We start from the raw sequence: 17,453 nt of genomic DNA, 5'->3' as shown, positions 1-17,453 counted from the left end.
GGCTGAGGCAGAAGGATCTTGATTCCCAACCCAGTGCAGCTACCTAGCCAGGTCTAGGAGAGTCTGTGCAGCACAGTAAGGCCCTGTCTCAACACCCAAAATTAAACCAAGGGAACACAGAGGCCATTGGAGAAGAGAGCAGACCTGGGTTTGGAAGCCCAATGTCTTCTGTCCATGTGAAGAGAGTGATTTCTGTGTGCCCTGCACTGTCTTGTGTCTAAAATGTCTCTCAACAAGTTGAAGTGTCCTGATGGAGGTAAAGGACTTACCTGGCCTGGACATGGGTGACAGGCTCCAGAGCTCTGAGTGTCTTCTCTGACTCCAACGGCACATCCACAAAACTTTGTCCTCTCAACCTTTAGCAGCGGCACCACCAACCAAAGCTGCCATCTGATTGGATGATTTTGCTCCACCCATATTATCTTATAGGAACTTCCTGCTCAGTACACATTGGGCTCCATGGGGTAAGGAAGAAACAAAGAGAATTCTGAGCCTAGGGTGAATATCAGGAGTCCCTGCATAAATTCACTTCACAACGCAGAGTTCATTTACTTTTTAAAAGTCATTCCTTTATTTGCTTATTATTGCACTTAGCTTATACTTTACTGCTGTGATGGACTCTTAGTTTCTAGATAATCTTGTTTTGGACTCTCAACAATCCTCCTGCCTCACCTTTCCTGCAGCTGGCTGAATTTTGTTTCTACGTTCTCCATATTGCTCTGTGTATGAGTCATGCCATGGTTTATCTGTGCCTGATACTAGACAAAAAGTCAGAAAAGAAGCTGAAATTCTTATTGTCATGACTGTGGGTGTGTTCTGGAGTTCAAGGCAAAACTGGTTTCTCTTTCACTCATCTACTGTGGCAGCTCTGAGAAGACTGGGGTGTGAGGCTGGAGAAGGAACAGTTCAAAGTCATCTTCAGCTAGCACAGCAAGCTTTAGCACAGCCTGGGCTAATGGAAATGATTTTTTCTAACTTAAGTAAAAACAAACCAAAAGGAACAAGAAAGGCTTTGAGGGAGAAGCTTCCCTTAGTTCCCCAGGGGGTAAGGGCGTTAGATAAAGGATCTGCCTGCAACCTGCTTGGAGAAGAGGAAATGGAGACTGGGTGGGGAGCAGGGTGTGGTGGGCCACACCTTTAATCCCAACACTCAGGAGGCAGAAGTAGAAGGATTCCTGCGTCTTGAGGTCAGCCAAATCCACAGAGGGAATTCCAGACAATCCAGAGCTTCACAGTGAGACTCTGACTCAAAATTTAAAAAAAAAACAAAAAAACAAAAAAAAAATTTTTTTCATTTAACAAGGGGGCTGGGCAGCTAGCAAAAGGGCACATTTGGCAATGGTGCTTGGCATTAGCCTAACTACCTAAGTTCAGTTACAGGAACCGCCATGATTGAGAGAGAGAAAGACTGCCCTGGTTGTTCTTCCACTCAACATGTATGCCCCACGCCTCCCCCAAAATAGAAATAAATGCATACTAAACAAACAAACAAATAAATAAATAAATGTAAAAAATATATGGTGGCAGGGTGGTGGCGGCTCACCCCTTTAATCCCAGCACTCAGGAGGCAGAGGCAGGTGGATCTCTGAGTTCGAGGCCAGCCTGGACTACTAGAGTGAGTTCCAGGAAAGGCACCAAAACTACATGGAGAAACCCTGTCTGGAACACCCTCCTCCCCAATACACACACACACACACACACACACACACACACACACACACACACACACACACGTGTATGTATGTATATGCCCGGGTCGGCATTGAGTTCCGAGGTGAAGGAGGAGGCCCTGGAGGATGAGGAGAAGGACCCTGTGGCTCAGCCTCCACCATCAGATGATACTCGAATACAGAACATGAATATCAGTGATGAAGAGGATGGGGGAGACTTTCCATCAGGGTCCCCAGAGATGCTGAAAGAAGATGAAGCAGAAATGGAGCTGCAAAAGCACCTGGAGAAGGGGGGCCGTCTGCGGCAGCTGCAACTCCAACAGCTTCGAGGCAGCGGTGAGAAGGTGGTGGAGATTGGAAAGAAGCTGGAGTCTCGCCTGCATGGCTGGGAGGAGGAAGAGGACCCTGAGCAGAAGGGGGCCATCCTTTTCGATGCCACTTCCGAATTCTGCAGCACACTGGGGGAGATCCCCACCTACACGTTGGCTGGCAACCAGGAGGATCAGGAGAAGCTCATGGACTTTGAAAGGGATGAAGAGCACTCAGCCAATGGTGGCTCGAAATCAGATAGGGAAGAGAACCTTGGCGGGAGCACCATCAACCTGGATGAGGAGAAGCAGCTACAGGATTTCTCTGCTTCCTCTACCACCATCCTGGATGAGGAACCCATGGTGAACAGAGGGCTGGCAGCTGCCCTGCTCCTGTGTCAGAATAAAGGACTGCTGGAGACCACAGTACAAAAGGTGGCCAGGGTGAAGGCTCCCAGGAAGTCACTGCCCTCAGCTGTGTAATGCATGGAGGATAAGATGGCCGTCGATGATACATAACAGCCAGCACGAGGAGCACAGGGACTTTACCCAGGACTTCAAGGAGAAGGACGGTCACAAGCCTGATGTTAAGATTGAGTATGTGGACAAGATCGGCAGGAAACTGAGGCCTAAGGCAGCCTTAAGGCAGCTCCCCCACCTCTTCTACGGGAAGGGTTCAGGCAAGATGAAGACTGAGTGGCAGATGAAGAAGTTGGATGAGGAAGCGCTCCCGCAGAAGATGAGCTCCAGTGATACACCCCTGGGCACTGTGGCATTGCTCCAGGAGAAGCAGAAGGCCCAAAAGACACCATACATCAGTGGAAGCAGCAAGAGCATGAACGCAAAAACCATCATCAAATGAAGCCACTTTCCTCCCTGCCCTCCCGTATGTTAAATAGGGTCCCCTCCTTTTTTTTCAAAAAATAATTAAAAAAAAAAAGGCTTTTCATTTACCAGAGGGATAATTAAAAGAATTTAAAAGTTAAGATAGGAAGTCACATAAATAATAAAGGAAATAAAATGCTGTCATGGTTTGTGCCTATACCTAGCACTAGGTAGGCTGAGGCTGGAGGATTGATTAAAACTCAAGACAAGCTTGGACCGCAGACACTGTTGTCTTTTAAAATGGTGAGTCAGCAGGAAGGAGTCACACCATACAACAGGTCCACGTGGGAGGATTATGGAGGGGAGGGGAGAGAAGGGGCAGAGACAGGTCTCTGGGGGAAGAGAGAGAAGGAAGAGAAAGAGACAGGAGGTGTACAAGGCCTGCCTTTTATAAGGAAACTTATCAATGCGCACAAGGGGATGCTCTTAGTGGCTGTAGCTGAGATATATCCTGTCAGGACCCTGAGGGCAGGCCAGGTGTCCTAAATGCTAATAACAGCCCATCTCCACAAGTAGCACTCGTCATATTAGAGGCTTTCAGGATCTGGTCCCACTTTTTAAAATAATTTACTTTGGGGCTGGAGAGATGGCTCAGTGGTTAAGAGCACTAGCTGTTCTTCCAGAGGTCCTGAGTTCAATTCCCAGCAACCATATGGTGGTTCACAACCATCCATAATGAGATCTTGCATACATGCAGACACTGTATACATAATAAATAAATAAATCTTTAAAAAAATAATAATTTACTTTGCTTTATGTTTGTACGTGTGTGTGTGTGTATGTACATATGGTCCCATAGAGGTCTAAAGAGGGCATTAGTTCCTCTGGGACTGTAGATACTACATCCACCAGCTAATGTGAGTGCTGAAACCCAAACTCAGGTCCTCCAGAGAGCAGCATGCTCTCTTAATCACTGAGAGATTGTCTCTGTCTCTGTCTCTGTCTCTGCAGGTCTGGTCCCTTCCCATCTTAATTATACTTCTTAACCATAGATCTTAGAAGCTGGTGAGCTGGAACTTCCAGAAGGCTATTGCATTTTGAAATGACCTATGGTATAATTAACCCCAAATATCAACATATACATGATAATAGACTATCATACAGCTAGGAAGAGGGTCCTGCATGCCATATGAGTTCAGCTTTATTAATGTCTTGAGAGCAAAAGATGAAATCCTTGGAGTCTTGGGAATGCCATAATGTTGGGGAGCAGTGCTAGAGTTGAGAGGGGGCCTGAATGGGCGGCATATTTACTTTACTTGGTATGTGGCCTTTCATCTAGTCTTCTTTGTCCCCTGGGATTTTCTTAAGCCCAGCAGGTTTTGGTGTTAATTCTGCCTGTCTGTGACCAGTTTATGCTCATGAAGGAAACCTTACATTCAGAGATTCAAGTCTCTTGCATATGGTGGTGATGATGTTAGGCTGGCTGAGAACTCACAGAGATCTGCCAGCCTCTACCTGCACAGTGCTGGGATTAAAGGTGTGTGCCACTATGCCCTGCTGATGCTGGCAGTTTTGAATTAGTAAACCCACAGCCACCACTGAAATACTTATGCCTCAGAAGATGTTCATAAAAACAATAAACAAACACAGATGTTCCTGCAGGCATGGTGGTGCACACCTTTAATCCCAGCATGCAGGGGGAAGAAGCAGGTGGTTCTCTTTGAGTTCAAGGCCAGGCAGGAACTTGCTTCACCATACATTTGTACCACTATGTCTGGTTTAAGGATCCTTTCATTTGTTTTTGGAGATGGGATATAATACAGACTCACTACCTAAAAAAGGCCAGCTTTGAAGTCTTTTCATTTAATTAGTTAGTTTTTTTGAGACAGGATCTCTCTATATGGCACTGATTGTGCTGGAATTCACTTTGTAGACCAAACTGGGCTCAAACATACAGAGATCTTCCTGCCCAATGATGGTGGTGCACACCTTTTTTTTTTTTTTTTTTTTTAGTTTTTCGAGACAGGGTTTCTCTGTGTAGCTTTGCACCTTTCCTGGAACTCACTTGGTAGTCCAGGCTGGCCTCGAACTCACAGAGATCTGCCGGCCTCTGCCTCCCGAGTGCTGGGATTAAAGGCGTGCGCCACCACCGCCTTTAATCCTAGCACTTGGGAGGCAGAGGCAGGTGGATCTCTATGAGTTCCAGGCCACTCTGATCTACAGAGTGAGTCCCAGGGCAGGCTCCATAGAGAAACCTTGTCTCAACAAACAAACAAACAAACAACAAAAAAAAAAGAAAGGAAAAAAAGAAAACAATATGAATCACCATGCCTTGTCCTCTCTATTAATTTTTGGTTATATTTGTTTATTCTGTGTGCCTATCTGTATGAGTGTGGGCATGTGTGGGACACAGCTTCTACATGTGGAAGACAGAGTCACTGGTATGCTGAATTTGTTATTATCTTATTCCCAACGACAATACAAAGAGTCTGACAGAGGAAGTCAGAACATTGCCCAAGATTCCACCTCAGTCTTAAGGTCCTCCATGCACAAAGGTAAATGGCCTGAAATGAAACCAACCTTCATCAGAGGCCACCCTCTGCTTCTCTAGCTCCCTCCCAGTGCCAAGTGTCCTGTCAAGGATCCAAGCCTTTTCTCAACCCAGCTTACTGAATTGTTCTCCAAATGGGTGTGAGAACTGGTTCTACGTTTACATTTTTCTCATTCATCTTTTGAAAAAAGATTATTGGATTTATTTTTGTTCGGCGGGGACTCTGTGTCTGCATAATGTTCACATGGAACTGGCAGGGGCTGGTTCCTCCTTTCAGCATGTGGGTCCTAGGGATTGAACTGAGGCTTGATGGCAAGACCTTTCCCCATTGAGCTGTCTCTCACCAACCCCAACTCCTGCCTCCAGATCTTCAAGCCCATCCTGCCACCCTGTGCTACCAGAGCCAGCTCATTCATCTTAAGACATATGGAGACCATACTTCTTGTTGCTCAGGTTACTGAGTGACTATAACTTAATAGTGGGATGTTCAGTTGAACAGAAATAAAAGCATAAGTTTGAATACTTTAGTGCAAAACAAAACCAATTCTTAGGCCTGGTGTGGTGGTGCAGGCCTTTAATCCCTGGGAGGCAGGGCCAAGTAGATCTCTGTGACTTCTAGATCAGCTTGGTCCATATAGTGAGAGGCTGTGTAAAAACAAAAATAAAAACAAAAACAAAAAACAAAACATATGTCAGATAGAGTCTTGTTTGAGCATCTTAGGGAAGTGTCTACTGAATGATGTGGCCTGTATTTAGGGAAAAGCTTACTGATGTATATTGAAATTTTATTTTTGGTTGTGAGCCTAGCCTTTAATGTCTGAGCCATCTCTCCAGCCCTATAGCCCATTTTATATCAGCGGGCATGGTACTGTACAAGGTGACTACAGAAAAGTGCCTTTGGATACAGCTGAGTGTTGATGAACAGACTCAGTATATTCAAAGCCCTGGGTTGGCTCCTCAGCCCCAAAGAAGTAAAGAAATATTTAATTCAAGCTCTAGATCGCAGATTGTCTCACATTTGTTGGTAGGTCATTATGCTCGTTGAAATCTGTTCCTGATGAGTGTACCAAAGACTTGAAGCTGATCATATTAGAGCCAGGAAGGGCAAGGGAGACACTGAGTCCATCATCAAAGTCACAGGTCTTCAAGAGGAATCCACATAGATATTTGCTTCACCCCCAGCTGGCCTGAAATAACTGCAAAGACCAGGATGGCCTCAAACTCACTGAGATCCAGCTGTTTCTGTCCCACATGTGATGGGATTAAAGGCCTGAGCTACTAGAATTGACCAGCTTTGGTGTTCATACAGGAGTGGCTCTAGAGGCCATTAAGACTAGTGGAAGATTTGCCCAACATAAGACAGTCAACTTGGTTTACTACACATTTAATTTGTATGTGTAGACAAGGAGACAACTTGTGTGAGCTGACTTTCTCTCTCCTTCCACCAACTGTATTGGTTCCAAAAGTGTAACTCAGGTCTTTCTGCAGGGCAGCAGGCATCTCTATCAGGAGCCATCTTGCTGGCTGAGGTGATTTAGTTTAAGTAAATTAAGTTTCAGAATACTGTTTGTCTATTTTTTTTTCTGATAATGTTGAATGGGATAAGGGCAAAATTAGTACTAGAGCTCTTGGCATAACACACAAGGCTAGGCCATGTCCTCCTGCAGTCCTCCTGCTTTGGCCTGTCTGGTATACAACTCAAGATGGCTCGGCACCAGATCTTAAATATGTTCATCTGAGAAATCAAGAAGAAGTATCTATGGGCCACCTATGGCTGCTTGTCTGCCTGAGGGCATATTGAGTGGCATCTCCCTGTGGTCACTGACTGAAGATGTAGACCAGTTTCATAGAGCTATGAAATCCATAGGAGGTCAAGCAGTATTCCCCTTCCCCACTACCCCAGTTTCAGGACACTGGACCTTGTTATGCCCAGATTGCAGGGACCCCCAAAAATCACCATGGAAAATCCCGTATGTAAAACCAAAGAGCCTTACTTTTTTCAAGCTCACAGCTTAGAGTCTCTGTCCAGTACAGCAGGGAGAGCAGAGAGCCCAGAGCCAAGGCAGTGTGGGGTGAGGGGATTTCCAGGGTTCAGAGTCCTGTTTGGCTGACATTTGTCTAGGGTATAGGGAATGTTTGAAATATCAGGCATTTGCTCTTAGATGCAGGCCCCACTGGGTGGGGTCAGCTTATGGCTTCTCTGGGTTCAGAGATTGCCTGCCAGAAGCTGTGTCTGGGCCTCAGGTATTTCCCCTTAGATGCAGCACCATTGGGTGAGGTCAGCTTATTGCATTTCTTGAGTCCAGGTGTTTCCTGTCAGAAGCTGTGTCTGGGCTTCTAAGGGTATCATGGCAGCTGTGTGGTCAAGCTGTTTTGGGCCCCCACACAGACCTAAGCTTGGCTGCTCCTCTGAGGCTTTTTGTTGCTCTTTTCCAGACAGGTCCTTGGTGTGGATACTCTAGTTAGGAAGAAAGGAAGGGAGGGAGGGAGGGAGGGAGGGAGGGAGGAAGAAATGAAGGAAGAAACAAGCCTTAGTGTTTGTACAGTGACTGCATTTGGGACATTGTCTTCAGAGTGCTCTCAATTCCTTCTCTTTTCTGCCTGGAAATCTAATCAATCTGGACATACCTTATTACATATGGTCTTCTGAGACAGGAGGATTACTGAGACCCATTCAGGTGGGCTCAGAGTACAGTAAGAGTTCCAGACAGTCCTGAAGTAAAGTGTGAGACATCAACATCTACCAAAGTAATAATGTAAATTAGACAAAGAATCCCAGAGCTCAGAGTTTGAAGAGGAGTATTATGGATGAGCCTGGGACCTTGACCATCATCTCAGATTTCACCCATTCCCATAGTAAGGTCTGATTCACTCAAATTACTGATGCAAAATCCCAAATAGTTAGATTAAATGGGTGAGAACTTCCTCATCCAATCAGTTGGCAGCTTGTGTCTAAGAGGTGGGGCTCCAAAGGGAAAGCAAGGGGGAAGTGGATACAAGGGTCAGGAAAGCTAGGCAAGACACTGTGACCATTACAATCTGGAGTGACCGACTTACCCTGCTGTGATTGGAAGACCAGAGTCCAGATCAGACAAGTCATTCACCCTATCAAGAAGCCCCATTTCACCCAGGCTAGCCTGTCTCTCATTTCATCTTCATTTTTTTTTTTTTTATTGTTTGGTGTGTCTACTGTGAAGGAGAAAATTTCATTTAGCCCAGACCTAGTTTATACCTCTATATGTAAGCTTTTATACCCTGTTACTACTCACCAGGCTGGCCTCAAACTCAGAGATCCTCCTGCCTCTGCCTCCCACAGCTGAGATTAAAGGCGTGTGGCCCCACCGACCTGCCTCAAAGGGATTTTAGACAGAGGATCTGATCTTGGGAAGGTTTGTCAAAAAGTCAAAGGTTTAAATCCCTTAATAAAATTAGATCTAGATCATAATGAAGAAAAGCCTGGTTCGTCGCCCCTCCCACCATCACCATGAGCTGCAGCGGCTCCAGCAATGACCCTGAGGCAGCAGCAGCTCATGCCCCACCCCGGTCGCGGGTTGGGCACCTCCTCTATTGGCTCCTGCCAGGCTGCCCACCAGCACAGCCCTGTGGGAATGGCAGGGCGACCCGGGGCTGGAGCTATCACTAAGGGCAGGGGCCCTGTGGAGGTGCCAGCCAGGGAGCCTGCAGAGCAACATGGGCAGGCATCAGTGGCAGTGGGCGACAAGGCTCCCCCTGAAGGGGCAATGTCTAAGGGCCTATATGCCCTGCAGAGAAAGGCCAACAGAGAAGTGAAGCCCATAGTGTCCAGCAAGTCTCCTGTAAACTTCTTGATGCAGCTGGAGGATTACACTCCTACGATACCAGATGCAGTGACCGCTTATTACCTGAATCCTGCTGGCTTTGAAACTTCAGACCCATTCATAATTCGGCTCATCTCACTAGCTGCCCAGAAGTTCATCTCAGATATTGCCAACGATGCCCTACAGCACTGCAAAATGAAGGGCACAACCTCTGGCAGCTCCCTGACCAAGAGCAAGGACCGCAAGTACCCTTACCATGGGGGACTTGACCCCTGCCCTCAGCGAATATGGTATCCATGAGAAGAAGCCCACTACTTCACCTGAGCCACCTAACCCAGACTTATTTGTCTTTTCCTCTGTCCCCACACCAGCCTGTTTCCATAATAAACTTTATTCTGAAAAACAGAAAGAAAAAACAAAGAAAGAAATGCGTTTTCATTTACCAGAGGGATAATTAAAAGAATTTAAAAGTCAGACAGAGCCGGGCAGTGGTGGCTCACGCCTTTAATCCCAGCACTCAGGAGGCAGAGGCAGGCGGATCTTTGTGAGTTCAAGGCCAGCCTGGTCTAGAGAGCGAGATCCAGGAAAGGCGCAAAGCTACACAGAGAAATCCTGTCTCGAAAAACCAAAAAAAGAAAAATAAAAAGTTAAGACAGGAAGTCACGAACATAATAAAGGAATTAAAAGGCTGTCTTGGCTTGTGCCTATACCTAGCACTAGGGAGGCTGAGGCTGGAGGATTGCTTAAAGCTCAAGACAAGCTTGCACCGCAGACACTGTTGTATTTTAAAAATGGTGAGTCAGCAGGAAGGAGTCACACCATACAACAGGTCCACGTGGGAGGATTATGGAGGGGAGGGGAGAGAAGGGGCAGAGACAGGTCTCTGGGGACGAGAGTGAAGCAAGAGAAAGAGACAGGAGGTGTACAAGGCCAGCCTTTTATAAGGAAACATAGCGAATGCGCACAGGGGATGCTCATAGAGGTTGCAGCTGAGATATATCCTGTCAGGACCCTGAGGGCAGGCCAGGTGTCCTAAATGCTAACAGACAACACTCATCCTTCCAGAAGCTTTCAGGATCTGGTCACAGCTTTTACAATAATTTATTTTGGTTTTTCTATGTACATGTGTGTATGCACATATGGTTCCCACAGAGGTCTGAAGAGGACATTGGGTCCTCTGGAATTGGAGTTACAAGAGCCATCACCTACTGTGAGTGCTGAAACCCAAACTCAGGTCCTCCAGAGAGCAGCAAGCTCTCTTAATCACTGAGCCTTCCTTCCTTCTAAGCCTGGTCCCTTCCTGTCTTAATCATACACCTTTTTTAATTTTTTAAAATGTATTATTTTAATTACACTCATGGTATTCATTAATTTACACTCATGATATTAACTACATTTGTGGTATTCATTGATTACATTTGCACTATTCATTCAATAACTTTCTTTATGATATTCATTAATTACATTAATTGTACTGATTTATTACATTCATGATATTATGTTCCGATACTACTGTCCATTTGTGAGGCTTTTCCATCACACCAAACAGAGATTCTGTACTTAAGAAATCATTGCTCTATATTCCTTTCTTTCCAATCTGGAGATAACAGCTAATCTTTCTGTCTCTATGAATTTTTATATTCTATATATTTCATGTAATACAATTCTATAGTATTTGTCCTTTTTATTGAATGTAAAAACATTTTATGTACAACTGCAGGAGAAATAATGCACAGATAGCTTGAACATAAAAACTGGTTATAATTCAAAAGACCAGAGTCATTTGAAACAAGAAAATATTTTCTCTGTAGAAAATAGTAAAAATGATAACATTTCCCAATAAACCCCTTTAAGCCAAATAATAGCTGAATTATACATATAAATTTTGATTAGGTTGTGGGATACATAAGAAACCTATCTTCATCTGTTCAGAGAGCTATGTTTTACTAAAGTTGTGCAAGTGATGTTCCTGAAGGGGAACTTCACTGATTTATGGCAGACATTTTTCTATAGGCTAATCCATAATCTAAAAAGGTTTTAGCCTCCCCTCCTGAAATTACAGCCACCATATTCTCTCATCAGCTTGATACAGTACAAATTCTTATCCTAATAGTGAAATGATTCACTCAAACTTGCCCAGTGGTTGGGCAAAACCAAAACTTACAAGCCAAAGTCATCCTTGGGTCCCCACTGGTAGGTACTCTCCCTGGATCAGTGGGTTGCAGTCTGATTGTCCTTTGCTTTATATCTAGGGTCCACTAGTGAGTACATACCATGTTTGTCCTTCTGAGTCTGGGTTACCTCAATCAGGATGATATTTTCTAGTTCCATCCATTTGCCTGACAATTTCATGATGTCATTGTTTTTCTCTGCTGAGTAGTATTCCATTTTGTATATGTACCACATTTTCATAATCCATTCTTCAGTTGACAGGCATCTAGGTTGTTTCCAGGTTCTGGCTATTATGAATAATGCTGCTACGGACATAGTTGAGCATGTATCTTTGTGGTATGATTGAGCATTCCTTTGGGGCTGGCTTCTTGTCTCAAGGGCTAGTGTATGCATGGCCGGAGTCTTGTGACTGATGCTGCCTTTTGGGGAGAAGAGGGAAGACAGATGGCTCAGAAGTCCATGGAACTGTGGGCCAGGTAGTCCTTTCGGCCAATATTGATGACCTGCTTTGTCTACATAGCTTTGAGTTTGGGGCAGAAAGACATGATACCCCACTAGCCCCCTAGCACATACCCATGGAACTCTATACTCCAAAGTTGTCTGACATAGCTAGGTTCCCTAAACCAGGCTCTAAATCTTTGAAAATTAAAAGCAATGATCCCATTTCACAGATTCTTCTCAGTTTTTGCCAGGCAGGATCAATTTGTTAAAAGCCCAATATGGGTAGCTTATACATATAATACTTCCATTGTCTCTGAAAAGGGGTTAGTATCCTTTCTGCCATAAGAAACGGAGCTTAGATTTTTTTTCCTTCCCGGTTTCCCCCTTCCAAAGGCTTATGGGACTCAGAGTAGCAAAGGTTGGAACTGGATGGGACACTGGTGAATGGGAATGATCGTGAGAGGCTCCACATGCTACCAGGGTAGCAGCATTTGCCTATGAGACTGCCAAAGAGTGCTGTGGTGAGTTAACCCAAGTCTCCATCAAGGCCAGAGTCGTGACAGATGCTCACTGTGAGGGGGAGAAATCTTCATGAGACAGACTGAAAAAATATTTTCTCCTAAATTCTTCCCCAGGATCATCTCCCTTAACATCCATCAGAATGAGCCTCCAGGCCCCACCCACACTCCTGCAACTGGCAGTGCAAAGCTTAGTGAGAAATGAGACCTTGGCCATCTCTACTCTGCAGGACCAGCCAATGGAGTTCTTTCCCATACTGCTGAAGGAGGACAACACTCAGAGAAAAACAGAGATGATTAAGGCCCTGGTGGCAGACTGGCCCTACCCTTGCCTTTCTGTTGGGTTGCTAATGAAGAACCCCAACTTGGAGATCTACCAGGCTATGTTGGATGAAGTAGGCACATAGCTGCAAAGAGAGTCTCCCCCCAGGTAAGCAATAACCATATAATGCCAAATGCTACACACTGGCATATATGGAAGGAACATCTGGGATCAAGGAGTATGGGGTCAAAGGTGGATCAGAGACTTTGGCTGGTATACCGGAGGGCTGCAGGGGCCTTGACAGCTCTAGAGTCCTTGTAGCAAATAGCAATTAAGTATGAGATGGCTCTTGGTGCAGATGTAGCCACAGGAGAATGACCCTGTACCCCTGTCTCCACCAGGTAATAAAAAATAGGTTTATTCTGGGCAGTGGTGGCACATGCCTTTAACCCCAGCACTCGGGGAGTGCTGATCTCTGTGAGTTCAAGGATAGCCTGGTCTACAGAGCGAGATCCAGGACAGGCACTAAAACTACACAGAAAAACCCTGTCTCAGAAAAAAAAAAAAAAAGGCCAGGCAGTGGTGGTGCAAGCCTTTAATCCCAGCACTCAGGAGGCAGAACCAGGCAGATCTCTGAGTTCGAGGCCAGCCTGGGCTACAGAGTGAGTTCCAGGACAGGTTCCAAAGCTACACAGAGAAACCCTGTCTCAAAAAAGAAAACAAAAACAAACAACAACAACAACAAAACAATACTAGAAGACAGAAGTTCAGAGCAACTGAATGCAGGGAAACAGGACAGGTCTCCAATACACATCTCAGGCAAAAAGCTCATGCTTGACAAGCTTGAGGTTCTGTATTGGAGACCCAGCACTGAAAAGCAGGAACATGAAGAAGACAGAGATAAGCAGGGGAAAACTCCATCAGAGATGGAGAAAAAGTTTTGGGTCTCAACTTACCTTCTGACACTTCTCTTTTATCCACAGAAGGCAGAAGCTTCAAGTGCTTGACTTGAGGAATGTGCACCATGATTTCCGGGGTGTGTGGTCTGGAAGAGAAACAGAAACTTTGCCTGAGAAGCTATTAGTGCAGAGCCTTCTTCCTCAACGCACACTGAGGAGGCAGTGTTTAAAGGTTGTCACTGATCTTCACCTACCTGCGGATGAATACCAAAAGCAGTTGTTGAAATGGGCACAGGAGAAAAAGGATTCCCTGAAATTGTGCTGTGTGAGGCTGAGGATTGGTACAGAAGAAGGGGACACTGTCACGAAGGTCTTCGAAATTTTACAGCTGGAGTTCATCAAGGAGTTGGAACTGAACACAGTGGGTAATGTCTCCACACTGGCCAGTTTTGTACCTTTCATCAGGAAGATGAGAAATCTTCACAAAATCCTACTAGTACGTGTCTTCCAAGACCACGCCCACGCTCCTGCAACTGGCAGTACCACTGACAGGGATGAGACGTATGTCCACAAGATCATTTCTCAGTTCTCCAAACTCAACCGTCTCAAGCATGTCACCATAGATGATGTCTATTTCCTCAATGACCACATGAAACAGTTGCTTGGGTAAGAAAGGATGGAGAGCAGTTCCTGCTACCAGAGCAAACCTTTCTTTATACACTAGAGAGCAGTGGGCACCTGGGATCTGCAGACCTCTGTGCATTTCACAATGAACATGTAAGGATGAGCTTATTCCATGCTAACTGATTCAAGGGCCCACATGACCACCCATAAAGCTGAGCAATGAAGTGGGGTAGTTTGTATGGACAGAGCTGACAGGGTAGAAGGCCAGCATTGTGGGTTAGATCTAGGGAGGGTGGGTTGCTGTTTCCTCCATAGCAATCCTGACTGATCTAATGTGGAGGAACAGGAAAAGAAGAGGGCACTGCATAGGGAGGACTCAGACCTGCACAGTTTCCCAGGTGAGCTCTGTGTTTTGATCGGGGAGAATACATCCCACTCTAGTTCCCAAACAGTGTAAGGCTCTATTGAGAGCAGGAGTGGGCTAAGTGGACAGGACATGGAAAAGTTGAGGCGAGAGTCAGAGTCAGGGCTGAGAGTGAACAGGTGCAGACACTGTGACAGGGAGTCAATGACTCTTCAGGAGGCAACCTGACATGGTCATATGGGTCCTATCTTTCTCCTTCCTATGGCTGCTCTAACCTAATAGTCTCCATAGCAACTCTGGGTCTCTGCTTGTTACTGAAGAACAGGAAAGATAGCTGTGGAATGAGCCAGTCTGCACCATGAAGATGACTCCCTAGGGAGAGAGTAGTGTGATTTGAAAAAGAAGACTAATGGGTTGTACTGTATGTTCATGGCCATCCCGTGGTCACACTGACCCTGGCTATGTGGTCCCCTCTACGTCTAGGACAACCCACTACTATGTTTGAAAATAACCCCTTGTTCTCTCCCTTAGTGCCTGAAGACCCCGTTGGAGTCCCTGTCCATCTCTTTATGCAATTTCTCACAGTCGGACTTGGAGTCCTTTGCCCAGTGGGGTCACTGTCAACTTAAACATCTGTACCTGAGAGGTGTCAATTTAAGTGATTTGAATTTCATGCCTCTCAAAGTTTTCTTACAGAGTGTTGCGGACACTCTGCTGACCCTGGAATTAGAAGACTGTAGGATGAAGGACCCTGACCTCAGAGTCCTTCTCCCTGCCCTGAGTCAATGCTCCCTGCTGACCAGCATCAATCTTTATGACAATGAAATTTCCACCAATGCCCTGAAAGATCTTCTGTACCACACTGCCAACCTAAGCCAGCTGAACAAGGAGCTGTACCCTGCTCCTAAAGGGGTCTATGATCACTCTGGTTATATCAAGGTAGTGGAATTTTCCCAATGTTGTGCTGAGCTGAAGAGCACACTTGCCAATGTAAGGCAGCTCAGGTCAGTCTGCTTCGGTAACAATCCCTGTTTAGACTGTTGTGAGTGTTATTTCTATAAACTGGAGACAACACTTTGTGATTGCTCACTGTAAATTCCTTCTGGGTACTAAGAAATGAAGGCACAGGGACAGGCCTCTCATTCAGGGGACCCTAGAACACATGGTTTTGGACACAGCTCAGTGTGGTGGAAATGAAATTGCATGCAGTGGGGACAGAACATGGGGGCTGACATTGATGAGCACAGTGAGGTTAAGTGTCTTGTGGAGTCAGAAAGAGTGTTCTACATTTCAATCTTTAGCTCCTGTCAGGACTGGCTCTTTTTTTTTTTTCCCTTGAGACAGGGTTTCTCTGTGAAACAGTCCTGGCTGTCCTGGAACTCACTCTGTAGACCAGGCTGGCCTCAAACACACAAAGATTGGCCTGGCTCTGTCTCCCAATAGGTGCGATTAGAGGCGTGTACCACCACTGCCTGACTCTTCAAGGCCTTTCTCCTGCATACAAAGTAATGGTCAGATTCTGAGAACCTGATATTCTGTTTGTGATGTGCTTCTCTGCTTCTCCATTAATCTGGTCCTTGAGACCATAGTCAGGGCAGTCCGTTGACTATACACAGGAATGGAAAGATACTGTCTTGTCTCAGCTCTTGTTGGCTAAGACTTCTCAGCATCCAAGTGACCTGAAGCTAATCTGACATTCTCTTTCTGTCTTTTCAGTGTAGCCCAGGCTAGCCTTAAACTCCTCATGCTCTTCCCTCCTCTTACAGATTAATGGGGTTTCTAACAGAAAGCACCAAACCCAGGTTGTTGGCCACCTGACTGTGGAGCACTATACTTCAGGGCTCCCCATTCTGGCTGGCCACCCGTACATCAACACCTCCAGGAGACAGACAAAGGTCCTGTTATTATACAGCACTCGGAGTCCCTGGTGAGTGGAGCCAAGGCTGCCTATGGCGGGTGAGGGACAGAGATGCCAGGCAGACAGTGCTCAGTGAAGAGTTTTATTTGGTGGGGGAAGAGATGGGAGAGGGAAAGAGAGAAAGATAGGGAGGGAGAGAGCTCCAGCTGGAGAGGTGCCTACCTCCGAATAGAGAGAGGGGAGAAGGTGGAGTTTTCTCTTAAAAGTAGACTTTAAGTCAGAACAGGCACAGGGCAGGTCTTCCAGGGGCGAGCCAGAATGTCAACACAGGTCCCTGTCCTGTTTTAAAGAGTTGCCAGTCCCTAGGATCTGCATAGTAAGTGTCCAGTGGCAAATTGTCTTTATTTTGTTAATGAGTCTCTGAGCCTAATTGTGTTTCCTTGTGTCTGTATAATCAGAGAGCAATAAAGAAGTTTGTGTCACAACTTTTGTTTTTCCTTCATTGGTCAGTTAACTAAAAAGTGGGTAGTCAAGATTGCTCAATGTGTAAAGGGTACATGGGGCCAACCTTGACAATCTGAGTTTGATCCAGGACACCCATTTCATGGAAGGGGAGGGCTGATTCCCAACATTGACCTCGGACCTTCACAAGCAGGTAATGGTAAGTATGTTCTGTCATGTATAAGCACACAAAATGAACATACTTAATGATTCCATGATTCAATATTGTGAATGGATGCTGAATTCAATCAAATGTAACTGTGAAGGTCCTTCACCAATTATATATATATTTATATTCTTTTTAGATTCTAATATAATTACACCTTTCTTCCTTAAAAACTTTGCCATATATCCCTTATTGCTGTTCAAAAGCATGACCTTTTTCATGAATTGGTATTACATGCATATATGTACATATATTATATAAATATTCCTTAATATATCCTACCATATCTGTATAGTGTCACTTGTATGTTACATTTTCAGGACTGCTTATTACATTCTGAACAAAAGTAGAAATGTCCACAGAAGAGGGCTAGATAGACAGCTGAGAAGTCAACAGCACTTGTTCCTTTCTGGGACCTAGATTAGGGTCAAGTAACTATGTGTTGGCTCACAACCCTCTGTAACTCCAGTTCCAAGGGACCAGACACCTGTTATGAA

At 45.4% G+C, this 17,453-nt stretch overlaps 1 protein-coding gene and 2 pseudogenes across 1 annotated transcript; all 3 read left to right on the top strand.

Annotated features, from left to right (window-relative positions):
- The window catches only part of LOC128096151 (U4/U6.U5 tri-snRNP-associated protein 1-like), a 306,060-nt pseudogene extending 303,220 nt beyond the window's left edge, over positions 1-2,840 (top strand).
- Positions 2,841-8,860: 6,020 nt separating this feature from the next.
- LOC128097842 (transcription initiation factor TFIID subunit 10-like) lies at positions 8,861-9,451 on the top strand. Its single transcript, XM_052718626.1, has one exon. It carries the CDS (start codon positions 8,861-8,863, stop codon positions 9,449-9,451), a length of 591 nt encoding a protein of 196 aa, XP_052574586.1.
- A 2,974-nt stretch (positions 9,452-12,425) lies between these two features.
- LOC128096146 (preferentially expressed antigen in melanoma-like protein 7) lies at positions 12,426-16,202 on the top strand (annotated as a pseudogene).
- Positions 16,203-17,453: the final 1,251 nt, after the last annotated feature.

This window comes from Peromyscus californicus, unplaced genomic scaffold (genome assembly GCF_007827085.1).
Source record: "Peromyscus californicus insignis strain IS unplaced genomic scaffold, ASM782708v3 Scaffold_5__1_contigs__length_169319896, whole genome shotgun sequence".
Classification (NCBI taxonomy): domain Eukaryota; kingdom Metazoa; phylum Chordata; class Mammalia; order Rodentia; family Cricetidae; genus Peromyscus; species Peromyscus californicus.
The sequence above is the reverse complement of the archived record's forward strand: the minus strand, read 5'-3'. Positions and strand labels throughout refer to the sequence as shown.